Source organism: Bombina bombina, chromosome 12 (assembly GCF_027579735.1).
Source record: "Bombina bombina isolate aBomBom1 chromosome 12, aBomBom1.pri, whole genome shotgun sequence".
Lineage (NCBI taxonomy): Eukaryota > Metazoa > Chordata > Amphibia > Anura > Bombinatoridae > Bombina > Bombina bombina.
The window spans coordinates 121,176,125-121,198,825 of NC_069510.1; the positions used below are offsets into that span (position 1 = coordinate 121,176,125).

At 40.4% G+C, this 22,701-nt stretch overlaps 1 protein-coding gene across 1 annotated transcript in view; it reads left to right on the forward strand.

The window, feature by feature from the left end:
• Positions 1–22,701, forward strand: part of PKN3 (protein kinase N3) — a 208,445-nt gene that overhangs the window by 21,995 nt on the left and 163,749 nt on the right. Inside the window, exons 4-9 of the mRNA XM_053696004.1 lie at positions 5,509–5,778; positions 5,854–6,067; positions 6,153–6,335; positions 6,416–6,525; positions 6,595–6,738; positions 7,157–7,232. Of these exons, the coding sequence (XP_053551979.1) occupies positions 5,509–5,778; positions 5,854–6,067; positions 6,153–6,335; positions 6,416–6,525; positions 6,595–6,738; positions 7,157–7,232 (997 nt within the window). The remainder of the gene's footprint in view (positions 1–5,508; positions 5,779–5,853; positions 6,068–6,152; positions 6,336–6,415; positions 6,526–6,594; positions 6,739–7,156; positions 7,233–22,701) is intronic.

A 22,701-nucleotide genomic window follows, 5' to 3' on the forward strand; every position in this document is an offset into this window, starting at 1 on the left:
TACCGGTACTGTATTGTTATTTACATTCTGTGTGTATGTGACTAATATACCGGTACTGTATTGTTATTTACATTCTGTGTGTGTGTGTGACTAATATACCGGTACTGTATTGTTATTTACATTCTGTGTGTGTGTGACTAATATACCGGTACTGTATTGTTATTTACATTCTGTGTGTGTGTGTGACTAATATAGCTGTACTGTATTGTTATTTACATTCTGTGTGTGTGTGTAACTAATATACAGGTACTGTATTGTTATTTACATTCTGTGTATGTGACTAATATACCGGTACTGTATTGTTATTTACATTCTGTGTGTGTGTGACTAATATACCGGTACTGTATTGTTATTTACATTCTGTGTGTATGCGACTAATATACCGGTACTGTATTGTTATTTACATTCTGTGTGTATGTGACTAATATACCGGTACTGTATTGTTATTTACATTCTGTGTGTGTGTAACTAATATACCGGTACTGTATTGTTATTTACATTCTGTGTGTGTGTAACTAATATACCGGTACTGTATTGTTATTTACATTCTGTGTGTGTGTGTAACTAATATACCGGTACTGTATTGTTATTTACATTCTGTGTGTGTGTAACTAATATACCGGTACTATATTATTATTTACATTCTGTGTGTGTGTGTGACTAATATACCGGTACTGTGTTGTTATTTACATTCTGTGTGTGTGACTAATATACCGGTACTGTATTGTTATTTACATTCTGTGTGTGTAACCAATATACAGGTACTGTATTGTTATTTACATTCTGTGTGTGTGTGACTAATATACAGGTACTGTATTGTTATTTACATTCTGTGTGTGTGTGACTAATATACCGGTACTGTATTGTTATTTACATTCTGTGTGTGTGTGACTAATATACTGGTACTGTATTGTGATTTACATTCTGTGTGTGTAACCAATATACAGGTACTGTATTGTTATTTACATTCTGTGTGTGTGTGACTAATATACAGGTACTGTATTGTTATTTACGTTCTGTGTGTGTAACCAATATACAGGTACTGTATTGTTATTTACATTCTGTGTGTGTAACCAATATACAGGTACTGTATTGTTATTTACATTCTGTGTGTGTAACCAATATACAGGTACTGTATTGTTATTTACATTCTGTGTGTGTAACCAATATACAGGTACTGTATTGTTATTTACATTCTGTGTGTGTGACTAATATACTGGTACTGTATTGTTATTTACATTCTGTGTGTGTGTAACTAATATACAGGTACTGTATTGTTATTTACATTCTGTGTGTGTGTGACTAATATACCGGTACTATATTGTTATTTACATTCTGTGTGTGTAACTAATATAGCGATACTGTATTGTTATTTATATTCTGTGTGTGTGTGACTAATATAGCGATACTGTATTGTTATTTACATTCTGTGTGTGTGTGACTAATATAGCGATACTGTATTGTTATTTACATTCTGTGTGTGTGTAACTAATATACCGGTACTGTATTGTTATTTACATTCTGTGTGTGTGACTAATATACCGGTACTGTATTGTTATTTACATTCTGTGTGTGTAACTAATATACTGGTACTGTATTGTTATTTACATTCTGTGTGTGTGTGTAACTAATATACCGGTACTGTATTGTTATTTACATTCTGTGTGTGTGTGTAACTAATATACCGGTACTGTATTGTTATTTACATTCTGTGTGTGTGTGTGTAACTAATATACAGGTACTGTATTGTTATTTACATTCTGTGTGTGTAACTAATATACCGGTACTGTATTGTTATTTACATTCTCTGTGTATGTGACTAATATACCGGTACTGTATTGTTATTTACATTCTGTGTGTGTAACCAATATACAGGTACTGTATTGTTATTTACATTCTGTGTGTGTGTAACTAATATACCGGTACTGTATTGTTATATACATTCTGTGTGTGTGTGACTAATATACCGGTACTGTATTGTTATTTACATTCTGTGTGTGTGTGACTAATATACAGGTACTGTATTGTTATTTACATTCTGTGTGTGTGTGACTAATATACCGGTACTGTATTGTTATTTACATTCTGTGTGTGTAACCAATATACAGGTACTGTATTGTTATTTACATTCTGTGTGTGTGTGACTAATATACAGGTACTGTATTGTTATTTACATTCTGTGTGTGTGTGACTAATATACAGGTACTGTATTGTTATTTACATTCTGTGTGTGTGTAACTAATATACCGGTACTGTATTGTTATTTACATTCTGTGTGTGTGTGACTAATATACCGGTACTGTATTGTTATTTATATTCTGTGTGTGTGACTAATATAGCTGTACTGTATTGTTATTTACATTCTGTGTGTGTAACTAATATACTGGTACTGTATTGTTATTTACATTCTGTGTGTGTGTAACTAATATACAGGTACTGTATTGTTATTTACATTCTGTGTGTGTAACTAATATACCGGTACTATATTGTTATTTACATTCTGTGTGTGTAACTAATATACTGGTACTGTATTGTTATTTACATTCTGTGTGTGTGTGACTAATATACCGGTACTGTATTGTTATTTACATTCTGTGTGTATGTGACTAATATACCGGTACTGTATTGTTATTTACATTCTGTGTGTGTGTAACTAATATACCGGTACTGTATTGTTATTTACATTGTGTGTGTGTAACTAATATACCGGTACTGTATTGTTATTTACATTCTGTGTGTATGTGACTAATATACCGGTACTGTATTGTTATTTACATTCTGTGTGTGACTAATATAGCTGTACTGTATTGTTATTTACATTCTGTGTGTGTAACTAATATACTGGTACTGTATTGTTATTTACATTCTGTGTGTGTGTAACTAATATACAGGTACTGTATTGTTATTTACATTCTGTGTGTGTAACTAATATACCGGTACTATATTGTTATTTACATTCTGTGTGTGTAACTAATATACTGGTACTGTATTGTTATTTACATTCTGTGTGTGTGTGACTAATATACCGGTACTGTATTGTTATTTACATTCTGTGTGTATGTGACTAATATACCGGTACTGTATTGTTATTTACATTCTGTGTGTGTGTAACTAATATACTGGTACTGTATTGTTATTTACATTCTGTGTGTGTGTAACTAATATACCGGTACTGTATTGTTATTTACATTCTGTGTGTGTGTGACTAATATACTGGTACTGTATTGTTATTTACATTCTGTGTGTGTGTGTGACTAATATACCGGTACTGTATTGTTATTTACATTCTGTGTGTGTGTGTGACTAATATACCGGTACTGTATTGTTATTTACATTCTGTGTGTGTGACTAATATACCGGTACTGTATTGTTATTTACATTCTGTGTGTATGTGACTAATATACCGGTACTGTATTGTTATTTACATTCTGTGTGTGTAACTAATATACCGGTACTGTATTGTTATTTACATTCTGTGTGTGTGTGACTAATATACTGGTACTGTATTGTTATTTACATTCTGTGTGTGTGTAACTAGTATAGCTGTACTGTATTGTTATTTACATTCTGTGTGTGTGTAACTAATATACAGGTACTGTATTGTTATTTACATTCTGTGTGTGTAACTAATATACAGGTACTGTATTGTTATTTACATTCTGTGTGTGTAACTAATATACTGGTACTGTATTGTTATTTACATTCTGTGTGTGTGTAACTAATATACAGGTACTGTATTGTTATTTACATTCTGTGTGTGTGTAACTAATATACCGGTACTATATTGTTATTTACATTCTGTGTGTGTGTGTAACTAATATACCGGTACTGTATTGTTATTTACATTCTGTGTGTGTGTGACTAATATACCGGTACTGTATTGTTATATACATTCTGTGTGTGTATGTGACTAATATACCGGTACTGTGTTGTTATTTACATTCTGTGTATGTGACTAATATACCGGTACTGTATTGTTATTTACATTCTGTGTATGTGACTAATATAGCTGTACTGTATTGTTATTTACATTCTGTGTGTGTGTATAACTAATATACCGGTACTGTATTGTTATTTACATTCTGTGTGTGTGTAACTAATACACCGGTACTGTATTGTTATTTACATTCTGTGTGTGTGTAACTAATATACCGGTACTGTATTGTTATTTACATTCTGTGTGTGTGTGACTAATATACCGGTACTGTATTGTTATTTACATTCTGTGTGTGTGTGACTAATATACCGGTACTGTATTGTTATTTACGTTCTGTGTGTGTGACTATAATATACAGGTACTGTATTGTTATTTACATTCTGTGTGTGTGTGTAATTAATATACCGGTACTGTATTGTTATTTACATTCTGTGTGTGTAACTAATATACCGGTACTGTATTGTTATTTACATTGTGTGTGTGACTAATATACAGGTACTGTGTTGTTATTTACATTCTGTGTGTGTGACTAATATACCGGTACTGTATTGTTATTTACATTCTGTGTGTGTGACTAATATACTGGTACTGTATTGTTATTTACATTCTGTGTGTGTGTAACTAATATACCGGTACTGTATTGTTATTTACATTCTGTGTGTGTGTAACTAATATACCGGTACTGTATTGTTATTTACATACTGTGTGTGTGTAACTAATATACCGGTACTGTATTGTTATTTACATTCTGTGTGTGTGTGTAACTAATATACCGGTACTGTATTGTTATTTACATTCTGTGTGTGTGTAACTAATACACCGGTACTGTATTGTTATTTACATTCTGTGTGTGTGTGACTAATATACCGGTACTGTATTGTTATTTACATTCTGTGTGTGTGTGACTAATATAGCTGTACTGTATTGTTATTTACATTCTGTGTGTGTGTGACTAATATACCGGTACTGTATTGTTATTTACATTCTGTGTGTGTGTGACTAATATACCGGTACTGTATTGTTATTTACATTCTGTGTGTGTGTAACTAATATACCGGTACTGTATTGTTATTTACATTCTGTGTGTGTGACTAATATACTGGTACTGTATTGTTATTTACATTCTGTGTGTGTGTGACTAATATAACGGTACTGTATTGTTATTTACATTCTGTGTGTGTGTAACTAATATAACGGTACTGTATTGTTATTTACATTCTGTGTGTGTGTAACTAATATACCGGTACTGTATTGTTATTTACGTTCTGTGTGTGTAACTAATATACCGGTACTGTATTGTTATTTACATTCTGTGTGTGTGTGTGACTAATATACTGGTACTGTATTGTTATTTACATTCTGTGTGTGTGTGACTAATATACAGGTACTGTATTGTTATTTACATTCTGTGTGTGTGTGACTAATATACCGGTACTGTATTGTTATTTACATTCTGTGTGTGTGTGACTAATATACCAGTATTGTATTATTTATATTCTGTGCGTCTAATATTTGATATATATTTTGTGTCCCAGAGAGTTATTGATGATTTTTCTTGTATTCTGTCTCAGGACCGTAAGCTCCTATCTACAGCCCAGCAGATGCTCCAGGACAGCCGGATAAAAACTGAACTACTTCGCATGCAGATTGTGAAACTGACGCAAATTCCAGGATCAGCGTCTGAAACACAGGACCAAGCTGAGACACTTTCCCCTCAAGAAGTTCGAGTGGAGGAGCTAAAGCACCACTTGCATGTCGAAGTAGCGGTGGCAGAAGGTGCCAAAAATGTAGTCAAGCTTCTTGGTAGTCACAGAGTGCAGGAGCGTAAAGCCCTGGCTGAGGTTAGAAGGGGCCCTTATCTATTTGTAGCACTAAGCTGCATGCAGAGTAGTTTTGATGATCATTATCTATTCCAGGCCCAATCTCGGTTGCATGAGTCATGCCAGAAAATCGATCTCTTGCGGCTGTCTTTAGAGCGTTGCCTTTGTGAATTTCCTGCAGGGCACCCAAAACAGCAGCTCATCAAAGAGGTCCTGCAGAACTGCCCATCTACAGGTGGAGGAGTCCGGGGAAAAGAGGAAGAGCTGAGGCATCACCGAACATCGTTACTCAAACCCACGGCGCTAACAGGTACCTGACGGAGAATTTCTGAGTCATCAAAGAGATGAGGTTAATGTTATTATAGCATGGCTGTCTTATCTTGATTTTTAAATAGGAAAGCTGGAGATCCATCTCTTGGGGAGTCAAGGACTTCTTGAATCTGTCCCTGGACGTTCTCGGGCAACTCCTATTCAAGGAAGCCCTAATGAATCCAAAAACTTTATCCGATATCGAGCAGGAGGCAGCGTCTATGGCCGTGGAGGATCGTCTCGCTACTTGCGGTCTGATGAGCTATGTGGTAAGTTTGTTTATTAACAACAAAAGCAACATATGTTCCTTTTTGCAGCTCTTTGCTCATGTTTGCACTTTTCTTTGCAGGAGAAGTCATGTGTGTTCTGAAAGTAGACAATAAACGTGTTGCACAGACAAGCTGGGGACTTGTACACAACCAGTGCTGGAACCAAAGCTTCACTATTGAGCTTGAGAGGGTGAGTGTTGATGTGTGTGTGCCTAATCGTGTGTATGTGAGCACGCTAACCTTGTTGTGACCCCTGCAGTCACGGGAGTTGGAAATTGCAGTGCACTGGCGGGATTGGCGAGAGCTTTGTGCTGTACGTTTTCTGCGTCTGGAGGATTTCCTGGACAACGAGCGGCATGGGATGTGTTTGCAGCTGGAACCTCAGGGAATGCTATTTGCGGAGGTAAGATGGGGCACTAGGGCACAGGGGATGGAACCAAATAGTGGAAAGTGTTTGGACATGAAAAATTAGACCTGTAACCCACCAATTTTGGGTTTGATAGAACATACAATTTTAAACAACTTTCCAATTTACTTCTATTATCAAGTTTGCTTTGTTCTTTTAGCATCCTTTGTTGAAAAGCATACTGAGATAGGCTGGAGTTGGGAGCTAGCTGTACATATATACCTCTTATTAGCTTACCAATGTGCTCAGCGAGCATCCAGTAGTGCATTTCTGGTCCTTTAATAAAGGTTACCAAGACAATATTGATAATAAAAGTAAATTAGAAAGTTGTTTTAAAATGTTATGTTCTGTGTGAATCATGGAAGAATAATTTTGGGTTTTTATGTCCCTTTAATACTCTTCTCTAATGTTCCAGATCATGTTCTGTAACCCTGTGATTGAGAGGAGAGGCAAAGTACAGAGACAGAAGCGAATATTCCCTAAACAGAAAGGTAATAGAACAATGTATATGTCTGTGTGTGTGTATAAGTATGTGTATGTATATATATATATGTGTGTGTGTATATATATATATATACTGAAGAACATAAGAAAAAACATTATAGCAGCCTGTAAATGATGAACCACATGGAGGGATCCACATAGCCATTGACCTCCAAAACGGCCGGCAACAAGGGACACACTGGAAAAAGCTTCCTGAGGCTTACCAACCCGTGAAACGGCTCCACGCCGCTCACTCGAGTGTAGCCCAGCTTGAATTCCTGGTCCTCATGCCTCCTCTGGGATCCGTTATGGCACACAACTGGTAAACCCTCCTTCTGTAGCTGCTGATGTAAAATCAGTCTGACGTGAATCTCTAGTACTTCCTGCTTTCTGCCCGTAGATACTTGGCTCCTATAGGGTGAAACCCTCACGTGACCTCTTTGCGCCAATCGGAATGAATAGTGGACAATCTGGTACAAGCTGTAGATTCGAGGTGCCAGGCTCAGGGAGAAAAGTTCATGGTACAAAGAAGTAAACAGCCGGCACCATCTTCAGTAGATAAAAGAAGTCTTTATTGGTCACATATTGAAATAGAACAAACAGCCAGATAATGTCTGACATGTTTTGGCTTGGTAGCCTTAATCATAGACGTATCTATTAGTAAATCTAATACTGTGTACAATAAGCCAAAAAGGAGTTGGCGACTTGCAGTAGTGGGAAAGTGGCTATCATTTGGTAAATAAGCAAACTCATTGTACATCACCTAACAGAACAAAGAAAAGGAGGGTGAGGAAGGAACGAGAAGACCAGGATTTATAAGCTCAGGTTTTTTAAGCTGCTCTTTCCCCAAAGGGACTTATTTTCCAGTAGTTAATTGCATCATCTGTACTATTACAACTTTAGGGAACTCTTGCCCCCAACGTCTTTTATTCCCTGTAGGTGATTTCATCATACGCACTATTAAAGCCTTTGGGAACCCTTGGCCCAGGATGAAAATGCCTCTCACTTGTGTAATTACTTTAGAGTATCACCCCCCCCCCTTTTAGGGATCTTAAGACTTTCAATGACCATTTAAAAGTTGCATTGTCATTGTGGTTAACCATGTCAAAATGTTTAGCCACATCTGAGCTATGTTTGGATCTTTTTATGTCGGAAAGATGTTGTCTGATCCTCTCTCTTACCTCACGGGTAGTACAACCCACATATTGCTTGTTATTACAGCAACACCAAATTAGATAGATCACATTTTTGCTCCTACAATTTACACAGGATGTAATAGAAAATTCCTTGCCAGTGACCGTACTCGTGAAACAAGCCTTTTTGTCAATGTTATCTGTCTGAGGAAGGGGCTAACTACCCCGAAACGTCACAGTTCAATTAACCCCTTAATGACCAAGGACGTACGCCACGCGTCCTCAAAAAAAAGACAGTTAATGACCAAGGACGTGTGGCGTACGTCCTTGGTCTGGAAAGCAGCTGGAAGCGATCCTGCTCGCTTCCAGCTGCTTTCCGGTTATTGCAGTGATGCCTCGATATGGAGGCATCCTGCAATAACCCCCCTTGGCCATCCGATGCAGAGAGAGCCACTCTGTGGCCCTCTCTGCACCGGACATCGGTGGCGGGTGGGAGCAAGTCTGGGAGGCGGGTGGGCGGCCATCGATGTGCCGAGTGGAGGGAAGGGGGGCGGGGGGGGGACGGGAGCGCGCACGGGAGCATGGGGCGGGAGCGGGAGGGAACCGCTACACTACAGAAAAATAAAATTGTTAAAAGTTAAAAATAAAATGTTTTCAAATATAGAAATAAACATCTAAGGGATCAAGAAGGGGTGGGGGGTTGGTCTTGGGGGGGGGGGGAAAGCTACACTACAGAAAAGGGCATTTTTTAAAAAAAAAAAGGCACATTTGTTGCTAAACTGGGTACTGGCAGACAGCTGCCAGTACCCAAGATGGCGCCCATTAAGGCAGAGGGGGAGGGTTAGAGAGCTGTTTGGTGGGGGATCAGTGAGGTTGGGGACTAAGGGGGGATCCTACACAGCAGCATATGTAAATATGCCAAAAACCCCCCCAAAAAAGCCCAAATATAGCTTTTATTTTAGTACTGGCAGAGTTTCTGCCAGTACTTAAGATGGCGGGGACAATTGTGGGGTGGGGGAGGGAAGAGAGCTGTTTGGGAGGGATCAGGGGGTCTCATGTTTCAGGTGGGAGGCTGAGCTCTACACTAAAGCTAAAATTAACCCTGCAAGCTACATAATTAACCCCTTCACTGCTAGCCATAATACACGTGTGAAATGCAGCGGCATTTGGCGGCCTTCTTATTACCAAAAATCAACCCCAAAGCCATATATGTCTGCTATTTCTGAACAAAGGGGATCCCAGAGAAGCATTTACAACCATTTGTGCCATAATTGCACAAGCTGTTTGTAAATGATTTCAGTGAGAAACCTAAAATTGTGAAAAATTTAACGTTTTTTTTAATTTGATCGCATTTGGCGGTGAAATGGTGGCATGAAATATACCAAAATTGGCCTAGATCAATACTTGGGGTTGTCTACTACACTACACTAAAGCTAAAAGTATCCCTAAAAGCTCCCTACATGTTCCATAATTAACCCCTTCACTGCTGGGCATAATACACGTGTAGTGCGCAGTGGCATTTAGCAGCCTTCTAATTACTAAAAAGCAACGCCAAAGCCATATATGTCTGCTATTTCTGAACAAAGGGGATCCCAGAGAAGCATTTACAACCATTTAAGCCATAATTGCACAAGCTGTTTGTAAATAATTTCAGTGAGAAACCAAATGTTTGTGAAAAAATTAGTAAAAAAGTGAACGATTTTTTGTATTTAATCGCATTTGGCGGTGAAATGGTGGCATGAAATATACCAAAATGGGCCTAGATCAATACTTTGGGATGTCTACTAAAAAAAAATATATACATGTCAATGGATATTCAGAGATTCCTGAAAGATATTAGTGTTCTAATGTAACTAGCGCTAATTTTGAAAAATAATGGTTTGGAAATAGCAAAGTGCTATTTGTATTTATGGCCCTATAACTTACAAAAAAAGCAAAGAACATGTAAACATTGGGTATTTCTAAACTCAGGACAAAATTTAGAAACTATTTAGCACAGTGTTTTTTGGTGGTTGTAGATGTGTAACAGATTTTGGGGGTCAAAGTTAGAAAAAGTGTTTTTTTTTTTCAATTTTTTCCTCATATTTTATAATTTTTTTTATAGTAAATTATAAGATATGATGAAAATAATGGTATCTTTAGAAATTCCATTTAATGACGAGAAAAACAGTATATAATATGTGTGGGTACAGTAAATGAGTAAGAGGAAAATTACAGCTAAACACAAACACTGCAGAAATGTAAAAATAGCCTTGGTCCCAAACGGACAGAAAATGGAAAAGTGCTGTGGTCATTAAGGGGTTAAAGAAGTTTGTGTTTTCACAGCGGAGAGTGTGGGACCTGTTTATTATATATATATATATATATATATATATATATACATATATATACACACACCCCCCAAACCCAACATATATATATATATATATATATATATATATATATATATATATATATATATATATATATATGCATGTGTATGTATATTAGCTCTGCTGCTCTGACTTTTAGAGTAAATAAAAAAGCTCTTTGAAAAAAGAAAAAAACTAAAAACAAAAAAACACACACAATAAAGGGAGAACTTTTCCCAGTACATGTATTGATCACAATATTGAACGGAACAGTTTCATTTACAATAAAAGGAGCATTGCGCACACAAAGATTCTTATTAAGGAGCATTTCAGTATTTTGTTGATGCAGAACCTTTAGAGATGCAGTGATACCGCACACCAAAGAAAGCAAATAAAATAATATTCTGCTGTTTGCTTTTTACTGGGTTGTAGTTACGTGTTAAAGGGACATCTCAATATAAAAATAAAGTGTTCTCTTTTTTGTTAGAAAGATACACAGCACACCCCCACGGTGCCCTAGGTGTGGAAGCAGGTTTAAATTTATTTTTAAAGACACGATGAGTCCACGGATCATCTTCATTACTTATGGGATATTCACCTCCTGGTCTGCAGGAGGAGGCAAAGAGCACCACAGCAGAGCTGTTATATAGCTCCTCCCTTCTCTCCCTCCCCAGTCATTCTCTTTGCCTACGTAAGTGCTAGGAAGAGGTAAAGTGAGGTGTTAGTATAGATTCTTCAATCAAGAGTTTATTATTTTTAAAGTAGTGCCAGAGAGTGCTGCTTTGTTCTAGGGTGTAGCCGTAGTCCATATCAGTCTCTTCAGTAGAGCTTTTTGTGGCTTTAAAGCAATGGGAACTGGTGGGACATAATTCTCACTGCGCCTCCCATACATTTATGCTGCCCTTATCCTGATGGCCTAAGCATACTTAACTCAGACTTATGATTTTCCACAGGGCTAGAGGAGGGCTGTTGGGCTGTCCTGCTGTCAGACAACATTAAGGTAAGTGCTGATTCTTTTATTCTGGGGGATAAATACAGACGCAAAGGAAAGTGGACACTTTGATTATACCTTTATCACATATAAGGCTCAGAAATGGGGCTTTTTATATGGGACATCAGGCTCTCTGTGTATGGAGGGTGTTTTTCATGGCAGCTTTCATACGGGCACTGGGGCTGGGAGTTAAGCTTATGTCACTATCGGTTTAATTTTTATAAAAATGAAGCTGGTCGGGTTGTGTGTATTGTTAACGCCCACGATGGGCGGGGCTATAGTTTTGCACGCTTGCTATTACGCTGCGCAGTTTTCTACTTGTCTGGTACACGGAGCTGTTCTGGTTTAGCTGTGGGGCGACTTTACTCTCAAACAAGCAAGGACAGTTGGAGAATAAGTATTGCTCTAGAACCGCATGTTTTTTCAGCAGAACAGGCAAGCGGTTGTTAGCACTCTAGAGACCGTTTCTTCTGCACCGCTGGGACATTGCAGGGAGACCGGTCGGCAGGTAGGCGCCTCAGCAGAGCTGCTGAGGCGTAGAGGTGTCTGACTGTTGTGAGCAATAAAAACGTTTATTTATCTAGAGATACGTTTTTTCTTTAAAGCAGGAAAATAGTTTTCCATTTAAAATTTAAAGGCACAGTATCTTGTTAGACATTTACATTTTTTTGAGTCATTCTGTTTAAATTTTGCTTCTCATTTTACATCACTTTTTTTCCCTGCAGTAAAAACGTTTAGTTTTAAATTTTAAAGGGCCAGTAACAGTTTATTGTAATAAAAAAAATATTTTTTTTAGTTATTACATTATTTTTCTGTTCTTTAATATGGATATAGAAGCTGTGCAAAATGTTACTTGCACCATGTGTTTGGATGCCAATGTGGAACCACCAATTACTTTTTGTCCCTCATGAGAGAATATTTTTCATGAACAAAATTTTTCATAAGCGGATGCTTCTCAGGAGTCTAATGATGAGATTCAGAGTATGCCGCAGCTTTCTCCCCAAACGTCCCAATCTTTAACGCCCGCACAAGCAGTGACCTGTACTTCTGCTCTAGCACCTGCTGGAGTTACCTTAAAAGACATAGCTGCAGTTATGTGTTCCACAATTTCTGATGCGTTGTCTGCTTTTCCTATGCTACAAGGCAAACGTAAGAGGAAAGACAACCATGTGGTCAGTGAGGTTTCTGATGCCATGGTGGCAATCTCGGATGTACCCTCCCGGGGAACTGAGATGGAGGGTATAGAGGTTCTATCAGAAGGCAAAATTCATTGCCTTTGACTGATTCAGAGGTTGTCTCTTTCAGGTTTAAACTAGAACACCTCCGCCTGTTACTCAGGGAGGTTTTGGTTACTTTAGACGACTGTGATTCCACAGTAGTGGTCGCTCCTGTAAAGACGAGTAAATTGGACAGATATTTCGAAGTTCCTTCTTACTCAGATGTTTTCCCTCTGCCGAAGCGAGCTTCGGAGATTGTTTCTAAGGAATGGGAGAGACCAGGTGTTCCTTTCTCTCCTTCTCCTATTTTCAAAAAGATGTTTCCTATAGCTGACGCTGCCAGGGAAACTTGGCAAGCGGTTCCTAAGGTGGAAGGGGCTATTTCCACCTTAGCCAAGCGATCTACTATTCCTATTGAGGATAGTTGTGCTTTTAAAGATCCCATGGACAAGAAGTTGGAGGGTATACTTAAAAAGATTTATGTTCACCAAGGTCTGCTATTGCAGCCGGCTGCGTGCATTGCTACTGTCACTAGTGCGGCAGCTTATTGGTTTGATGCTCTGTCTGAGTCTCTCAAGACTGAGACTTCCTTAGAGGAGATCCAAGATAGGATTAAAGCTCTGAAGTTAGCTAATGCTTTTATTACGGACGCTTCTCTGCAAATTACTAAACTGGCAGCCAAGAGTTTGGGATTCTCCATCCTAGCCCACAGAGCCTTATGGTTAAAACCTTGGTCTACGGACGTGTCATCTAAGTCTAAGCTTCTAGCGATTCCTTACAAGGGGAAGACCTTGTTTGGACCTGGCCTGACAGAAATTATCTCTGATATCACGGGAGGTAAGGGTCATCTCCTTCCTCAGGACAAGAGAAACAAACAGAAAGGACGACAGAGTGATTTTCGTTCCTTTCCAAATTTCAAGGGAAATTCTTTCTCTTCCTCCTCTAAACTAGAACAATCTAAGCCTACTTGGAGACCCAACCAGTCTTAGAACAAGGGTAAACAATCCATAAAGCCTGCTGTTGAATCCAAAACAGCATGAAGGGCATGCCCCCGATCCGGGACCGGATCTGGTAGGGGGCAGACTTTACTTCTTCGTTCAGGCTTGGTTTCGAGACGTTCAGGATCCCTGGGCTATAGAAATAGTGTTTCAGGGATACAAATTGGAGTTCAAAAATTTTCCTCCCCGAGGAAGATTTCTTCTTTCAAGATTATCTGCAAACCAGATAAAAAGAGAGGCGTTCTTACATTGTGTAAGAGACCTCTCCTCCCTGGGGGTAATTATTCCCGTTCCTGTACAGGAACACAGACAGGGTTTTTTATTCAAATCTGTTTGTAGTTCCCAAAAAGGAGGGAACCTTCAGACCTATCCTAGACCTCAAGAGTCTAAACAAGTTTCTCAGAATTCCATCATTCAAGATGGAAACTATTCGTACCATTCTTCCATTGATCCGGGAGGGTCAATTTAGGACGACAGTGGATTTAAAGGATGCATATCTTCATGTTCCTATCCACAGAGACCATCACAGGTTCCTGAGGTTTGCCTTTCTGGACAAACACTTCCAGTTTGTGGCTCTTACTTTCGATCTGGCCACGGCACCCAGAATTTTCACAAAGGTTCTGGGGTCTCTGCTGGCGTTTCTGAGGCCACGGGGCATTGCAGTTGCACCTTATCTGGACGATATTCTAATCCAGGAGCCCTCTTTTCAACTAGCAAGATCTCATACCGACGTTGTACTATCCTTCCTGAGAACTCACGGGTGGAAGGTAAATCTGGAAAAGAGTTCCTTAGTCCTGAAGACAAGGGTGACTTTCTTGGGAACTCTAATCGATTCTATATCTGAGGATTTTTCTGACAGAGGTCAGGAAATCAAAGATTCTAGATACCTGTCGAGCCCTTCAGTCCATTCCTCGGCCATCAGTGGCTGAGTGTATGGAAGTAATCGGACTGATGGTGATGGCAATGGACATCATTCCGTTTGCTTGGTTCCATCTCAGGCCTCTGCAGTTAAACATGCTCAGGCAGTGGAATGGAGATTATGCAGTCTCCTCGAATAACCCTGGAACAGGAGACGAGGGACTCTCTTCAATGGTGGTTGTCTCTGGATCATCTATCCCAGGGAACCTGCTTTTGCAGACCTTCCTGGGTGATTGTGACAACGGACACCAGCCTTCTAGGGTGGGGAGCTGTCTGGGGTTCCCTAAAGGCTCGGAGTATGGACTCAGGCAGAGTCTGTTCTTCCTATAAACATCAATGGAACTAAGAGCGATCTTCAATGCTCTTCTGGCCTGGCCCCAGTTGGCTTCGGCCCAGTTTATCAGATTCCAGTCGGACATCATAACGTCAGTGGCTTACATCAATCATCAGGGAGGAAAGAGGAGTTCCTTAGTGATGACCGAGGTAGCCAAGATAATCCGGTGGGCGGAGGCCCATTCTTGCCATCTGTCAGCGATCCATATCCCAGGGGTGGACAACTGGGAGACGGATTTTCTGAGCAGACAGACTTTTTATCCGGGAGAGTGGGAACTCCATCCGGAAGTGTTCTCCAAAATGATTCTCAAATGGGGTCAGCCGGAGGTAGATCTCATGGCATCTCGTCCGAATGCCAAGATACAGGTTGAGGTCCAGGGATCCCCAGGCGGAACTGATAGATGCTCTGGCGGTTCCTTGGTCCTTCAGCCTTGCATACCTATTTCCCCCGTTTGCGCTTCCTCGGGTCATTGCTCGAATCAAGCAGGAGAGGGCATCGGTGATCCTCATTGCTCCTGCTTGGCCTCACAGGATTTGGTATGCAGATCTGGTGGACATGTCATCCCTACCACCTTGGAGACTTCCGTTGAGGAAAGACCTTCTCATTCAAGGACCATTCCTTCACCCAAATCTAGTTTCTCTGAAGCTGACTGCTTGGAGATTGAACGCTTAATCTTATCCAAGCGGGGTTTTTCTGATTCGGTCATAGAGACCATGATTCAGGCTCGTAAGCGTGTAACTAGAAAGATTTACCATAAGATATGGAGTAAATATCTCTATTGGTGTGAATCCAAGGGCTACTCATGGATTCCCAGAATTTTGTCTTTTCTCCAAGAAGGTTTGGAGAAGGGTTTATCGACAAGTTCCCTAAAGGGTCAAATCTCTGCCTTATCTGTTTTGTTACACAAACGACTGGCAGAGGTCCCAGATGTACAATCATTTTGTCAGGCCCTGGGTAGGATCAGGCCTGTGTTCAAACCAGTTACTCCTCCATGGAGTGTGAATTTATTTCTCAAAGTTCTTCAAGGGGCTCCGTTTGAGCCTATGCATTCCTTAGATATTAAGTTATCTTGTAAAGTTGTATTTCTTGTTGCTATTTCTTCAGCTTGTAGAGTGTCTGAGCTCTCGGCGTTGCAATACACTTCGCTAGGGATGCACCGAAATTTCGGCCGCAGAAAGTTTCGGCCGAAAATGGCATTTCTCCAACATAGGTGTGTCCGGTCCACGGCGTCATCCTTACTTGTGGGATATTCTCTTCCCCAACAGGAAATGGCAAAGAGCCCAGCAAAGCTGGTCACATGATCCCTCCTAGGCTCCGCCTACCCCAGTCATTCTCTTTGCCGTTGTACAGGCAACATCTCCACGGAGATGGCTTAGAGTTTTTTAGTGTTTAACTGTAGTTTTTATTATTCAATCAAGAGTTTGTTATTTTAAAATAGTGCTGGTATGTACTATTTACTCTGAAACAGAAAAGAGATGAAGATTTCTGTTTGTAAGAGGAAAATGATTTTAGCAACCGTTACTAAAATCCATGGCTGTTCCACACAGGACTGTTGAGAGGAATTAACTTCAGTTGGGGGAACAGTGAGCAGTCTTTTGCTGCTTGAGGTATGACACATTCTAACAAGACGATGTAATGCTGGAAGCTGTCATTTTCCCTATGGGATCCGGTAAGCCATTTTTATTCAGACAGTAAATAAGGGCTTCACAAGGGCTTATTAAGACTGTAGACATTTTCTGGGCTAAATCGATTCATATATAACACATATTTAGCCTTGAGGAATCATTTAATCTGGGTTTTTTTGTAAAATAATATCGGCAGGCACTGTTTTAGACACCTTATTCTCTAGGGGCTTTCCCTAATCATAGGCAGAGCCTCATTTTCGCGCCGGTATTGCGCACTTGTTTTTGAGAAGCATGACATGCAGTCGCATGTGTGAGGAGCTCTGATACATAGAAAAGACTTTCTGAAGGCGTCATTTGGTATCGTATTCCCCTTTGGGCTTGGTTGGGTCTCAGCAAAGCAGATACCAGGGACTGTAAAGGGGTTAAAGTTAAAAACGGCTCCGGTTCCGTTATTTTAAGGGTTAAAGCTTCCAAATTTGGTGTGCAATACTTTTAAGGCTTTAAGACACTGTGGTGAATTTTGAACAATTCCTTCATACTTTTTCGCAATTGCAGTAATAAAGTGTGTTCAGTTTAAAATTTAAAGTGACAGTAACGGTTTTATTTTAAAACGTTTTTTGTACTTTGTTATCAAGTTTATGCCTGTTTAACATGTCTGAACTACCAGATAGACTGTGTTCTGAATGTGGGGAAGCCAAGGTTCCTTCTCATTTAAATAAATGTGATTTATGTGACAATGAAAATGATGCCCAAGATGATTCCTCAAGTGAGGGGAGTAAGCATGGTACTGCATCATTCCCTCCTTCGTCTACACGAGTCTTGCCCACTCAGGAGGCCCCTAGTACATCTAGCGCGCCAATACTCCTTACTATGCAACAATTAACGGCTGTAATGGATAATTCTATCAAAAACATTTTAGCCAAAATGCCCACTTATCAGCGTAAGCGCGACTGCTCTGTTTTAGATACTGAAGAGCATGAGGACGCTGATGATAATGGTTCTGAAATGCCCCTACACCAGTCTGAGGGGGCCAGGGAGGTTTTGTCTGAGGGAGAAATTTCAGATTCAGGGAAAATTTCTCAACAAGCTGAACCCGATGTGATTACATTTAAATTTAAGTTGGAACATCTCCGCGCTCTGCTTAAGGAGGTATTATCCACTCTGGATGATTGTGAGAATTTGATCATCCCAGAGAAACTATGTAAAATGGACAAGTTCCTAGAGGTCCCGGGGCTCCCAGAAGCTTTTCCTATACCCAAGCGGGTGGCGGACATTGTAAATAAAGAATGGGAAAGGCCCGGTATACCTTTCGTCCCTCCCCCCATATTTAAAAAATTGTTTCCTATGGTCGACCCCAGAAAGGACTTATGGCAGACAGTCCCCAAGGTCGAGGGAGCGGTTTCTACTTTAAACAAACGCACCACTATACCCATAGAAGATAGTTGTGCTTTCAAAGATCCTATGGATAAAAAATTAGAAGGTTTGCTTAAAAAGATGTTTGTTCAGCAAGGTTACCTTCTACAACCAATTTCATGCATTGTCCCTGTCACTACAGCCGCGTGTTTCTGGTTCGATGAGCTAGTAAAGGCGATCGATAGTGATTCTCCTCCTTATGAGGAGATTATGGACAGAATCCGTGCTCTCAAATTGGCTAATTCTTTCACCCTAGACGCCACTTTGCAATTGGCTAGGTTAGCGGCGAAGAATTCTGGGTTTGCTATTGTGGCGCGCAGAGCGCTTTGGTTGAAATCTTGGTCAGCGGATGCGTCTTCCAAGAACAAACTCCTTAACATTCCTTTCAAGGGGAAAACGCTGTTTGGCCCTGACTTGAAAGAGATTATCTCTGATATCACTGGGGGTAAGGGCCACGCCCTTCCTCAGGATAGGTCTTTCAAGGCCAAAAATAAACCTAATTTTCGTCCCTTTCGTAGAAACGGACCAGCCCCAAGTGCTACGTCCTCTAAGCAAGAGGGTAATACTTCTCAAGCCAAGCCAGCCTGGAGACCAATGCAAGGCTGGAACAAGGGAAAGCAGGCCAAGAAACCTGCCACTGCTACCAAGACAGCATGAAATGTTGGCCCCCGATCCGGGACCGGATCTGGTGGGGGGCAGACTTTCTCTCTTCGCTCAGGCTTGGGCAAGAGATGTTCTGGATCCTTGGGCACTAGAAATAGTCTCCCAAGGTTATCTTCTGGAATTCAAGGGGCTCCCCCCAAGGGGGAGGTTCCACAGGTCTCAATTGTCTTCAGACCACATAAAGAGACAGGCATTCTTACATTGTGTAGAAGACCTGTTAAAAATGGGAGTGATTCATCCGGTTCCATTAGGAGAACAAGGGATGGGGTTCTACTCCAATCTGTTCATAGTTCCCAAAAAAGAGGGAACGTTCAGACCAATCTTAGATCTCAAGATCTTAAACAAGTTTCTCAAGGTTCCATCGTTCAAAATGGAAACCATTCGAACAATTCTTCCTTCCATACAGGAAGGTCAATTCATGACCACGGTGGATTTAAAGGATGCGTATCTACATATTCCTATCCACAAGGAACATCATCGGTTCCTAAGGTTCGCATTCCTGGACAAGCATTACCAGTTCGTGGCGCTTCCTTTCGGATTAGCCACTGCTCCAAGGATTTTCACAAAGGTACTAGGGTCCCTTCTAGCGGTGCTAAGACCAAGGGGCATTGCAGTAGTACCTTACTTGGACGACATTCTGATTCAAGCGTCGTCCCTTCCTCAAGCAAAGGCTCACACGGACATAGTCCTGGCCTTTCTCAGATCTCACGGATGGAAAGTGAACGTGGAAAAGAGTTCTCTATCTCCGTCGACAAGGGTTCCCTTCTTGGGAACAATAATAGACTCCTTAGAAATGAGGATTTTTCTGACAGAGGCCAGAAAAACAAAACTTCTAAACTCTTGTCAAACACTTCATTCCGTTCCTCTTCCTTCCATAGCGCAGTGCATGGAAGTAATAGGTTTGATGGTAGCGGCAATGGACATAGTTCCTTTTGCGCGCATTCATCTAAGACCATTACAACTGTGCATGCTCAGTCAGTGGAATGGGGACTATACAGACTTGTCTCCGAAGATACAAGTAAATCAGAGGACCAGAGACTCACTCCGTTGGTGGCTGTCCCTGGACAACCTGTCACAAGGGATGACCTTCCGCAGACCAGAGTGGGTCATTGTCACGACCGACGCCAGTCTGATGGGCTGGGGCGCGGTCTGGGGATCCCTGAAAGCTCAGGGTCTTTGGTTTCGGGAAGAATCTCTTCTACCGATAAATATTCTGGAACTGAGAGCGATATTCCATGCTCTCAAGGCTTGGCCTCAGCTAGCAAAGGCCAAGTTCATACGGTTTCAATCAGACAACATGACTGTTGCGTACATCAACCATCAGGGGGGAACAAGGAGTTCCCTGGCGATGGAAGAAGTGACCAAAATCATTCAATGGGCGGAGACTCACTCCTGCCACCTGTCTGCAATCCACATCCCAGGAGTGGAAAATTGGGAAGCGGATTTTCTGAGTCGTCAGACATTGCATCCGGGGGAGTGGGAACTCCATCCGGAAGTCTTTGCCCAAATTACTCAACTGTGGGGCATTCCAGACATGGATCTCATGGCCTCTCGTCAGAACTTCAAGGTTCCTTGCTACGGGTCCAGATCCAGGGATCCCAAGGCGACTCTAGTAGATGCACTAGTAGCACCTTGGACCTTCAAACTAGCTTATGTATTCCCGCCGTTTCCTCTCATCCCCAGGCTGGTAGCCAGGATCAATCAGGAGAGGGCGTCTGTGATCTTGATAGCTCCTGCGTGGCCACGCAGGACTTGGTATGCAGATCTGGTGAATATGTCATCGGCTCCACCATGGAAGCTACCTTTGAGACGAGACCTTCTTGTTCAAGGTCCGTTCGAACATCCGAATCTGGTTTCACTCCAGCTGACTGCTTGGAGATTGAACGCTTGATCTTATCAAAACGAGGGTTCTCAGATTCTGTTATTGATACTCTTGTTCAGGCCAGAAAGCCTGTAACTAGAAAAATTTACCACAAAATATGGAAAAAATATATCTGTTGGTGTGAATCTAAAGGATTCCCTTGGGACAAGGTTAAGATTCCTAAGATTCTATCCTTTCTTCAAGAAGGATTGGAGAAAGGATTATCTGCAAGTTCCTTGAAGGGACAGATTTCTGCCTTGTCTGTGTTACTTCACAAAAAGCTGGCAGCTGTGCCAGATGTTCAAGCCTTTGTTCAGGCTCTGGTTAGAATCAAGCCTGTTTACAAACCTTTGACTCCTCCTTGGAGTCTCAACTTAGTTCTTTCAGTTCTTCAGGGGGTTCCGTTTGAACCCTTACATTCCGTTGATATTAAGTTATTATCTTGGAGAGTTTTGTTTTTGGTTGCAATTTCTTCTGCTAGAAGAGTTTCAGAATTATCTGCTCTGCAGTGTTCTCCTCCTTATCTGGTGTTCCATGCAGATAAGGTGGTTTTACGTACTAAACCTGGTTTTCTTCCAAAAGTTGTTTCTAACAAAAACATTAACCAGGAGATAGTCGTGCCTTCTTTGTGTCCGAAGCCAGTTTCGAAGAAGGAACGTTTGTTGCACAATTTGGATGTTGTTCGCGCTCTAAAATTCTATTTAGATGCTACAAAGGATTTTAGACAAACATCTTCCTTGTTTTTTGTTTATTCTGGTAAAAGGAGAGGTCAAAAAGCAACTTCTACCTCTCTCTCTTTTTGGATTAAAAGCATCATCAGATTGGCTTACGAGACTGCCGGACGGCAGCCTCCTGAAAGAATCACAGCTCATTCCACTAGGGCTGTGGCTTCCACATGGGCCTTCAAGAACGAGGCTTCTGTTGATCAGATATGTAGGGCAGCGACTTGGTCTTCACTGCATACTTTTACCAAATTTTACAAGTTTGATACTTTTGCTTCTTCTGAGGCTATTTTTGGGAGAAAGGTTTTGCAAGCCGTGGTGCCTTCCATTTAGGTGACCTGATTTGCTCCCTCCCTTCATCCGTGTCCTAAAGCTTTGGTATTGGTTCCCACAAGTAAGGATGACGCCGTGGACCGGACACACCTATGTTGGAGAAAACAGAATTTATGTTTACCTGATAAATTACTTTCTCCAACGGTGTGTCCGGTCCACGGCCCGCCCTGGTTTTTTAATCAGGTCTGATAATTTATTTTCTTTAACTACAGTCACCACGGTATCATATGGTTTCTCCTATGCAAATATTCCTCCTTAACGTCGGTCGAATGACTGGGGTAGGCGGAGCCTAGGAGGGATCATGTGACCAGCTTTGCTGGGCTCTTTGCCATTTCCTGTTGGGGAAGAGAATATCCCACAAGTAAGGATGACGCCGTGGACCGGACACACCGTTGGAGAAAGTAATTTATCAGGTAAACATAAATTCTGTTTTTTGTCTATTTCGGTTTTCGGTTTTTTAGCCTGTTATTTTCGGTAAAATTATTGTGTAGCATGTTTCAAATGTGATGCTAGCCTAGAGCTGCTGTTTAAGTTTATTACTTGACTTACTGTTCTGCATATAATGAGTTTCATAGGACTATACTTTATTTGGATAATTGTTAAAAAAAAAAAAAATGTTAAATATGATTCTGTTACATAGAACTCAATGAAGAATAATACAGTATATTAATATTTATAATTGTTTTAAGTAGGGATGCACCAAAATTTTGGTCGCAGAAACATTTTGGCCGAAAATGGCATTTTTTGCCTGTTTTTTTTTTTCTTGGTAAAATTATTGTGTAGCATATTATTGTTTTAAGATATTTTTGTCCAATTTTAGTGTGTTACTTTCAATAAAAGTGTGGGCTTTTTTATTGGCTCTAATTATGCAAAAAAAAATAATTTGAAAAAATACATTTTCGGTATCAGTTTCGGTTT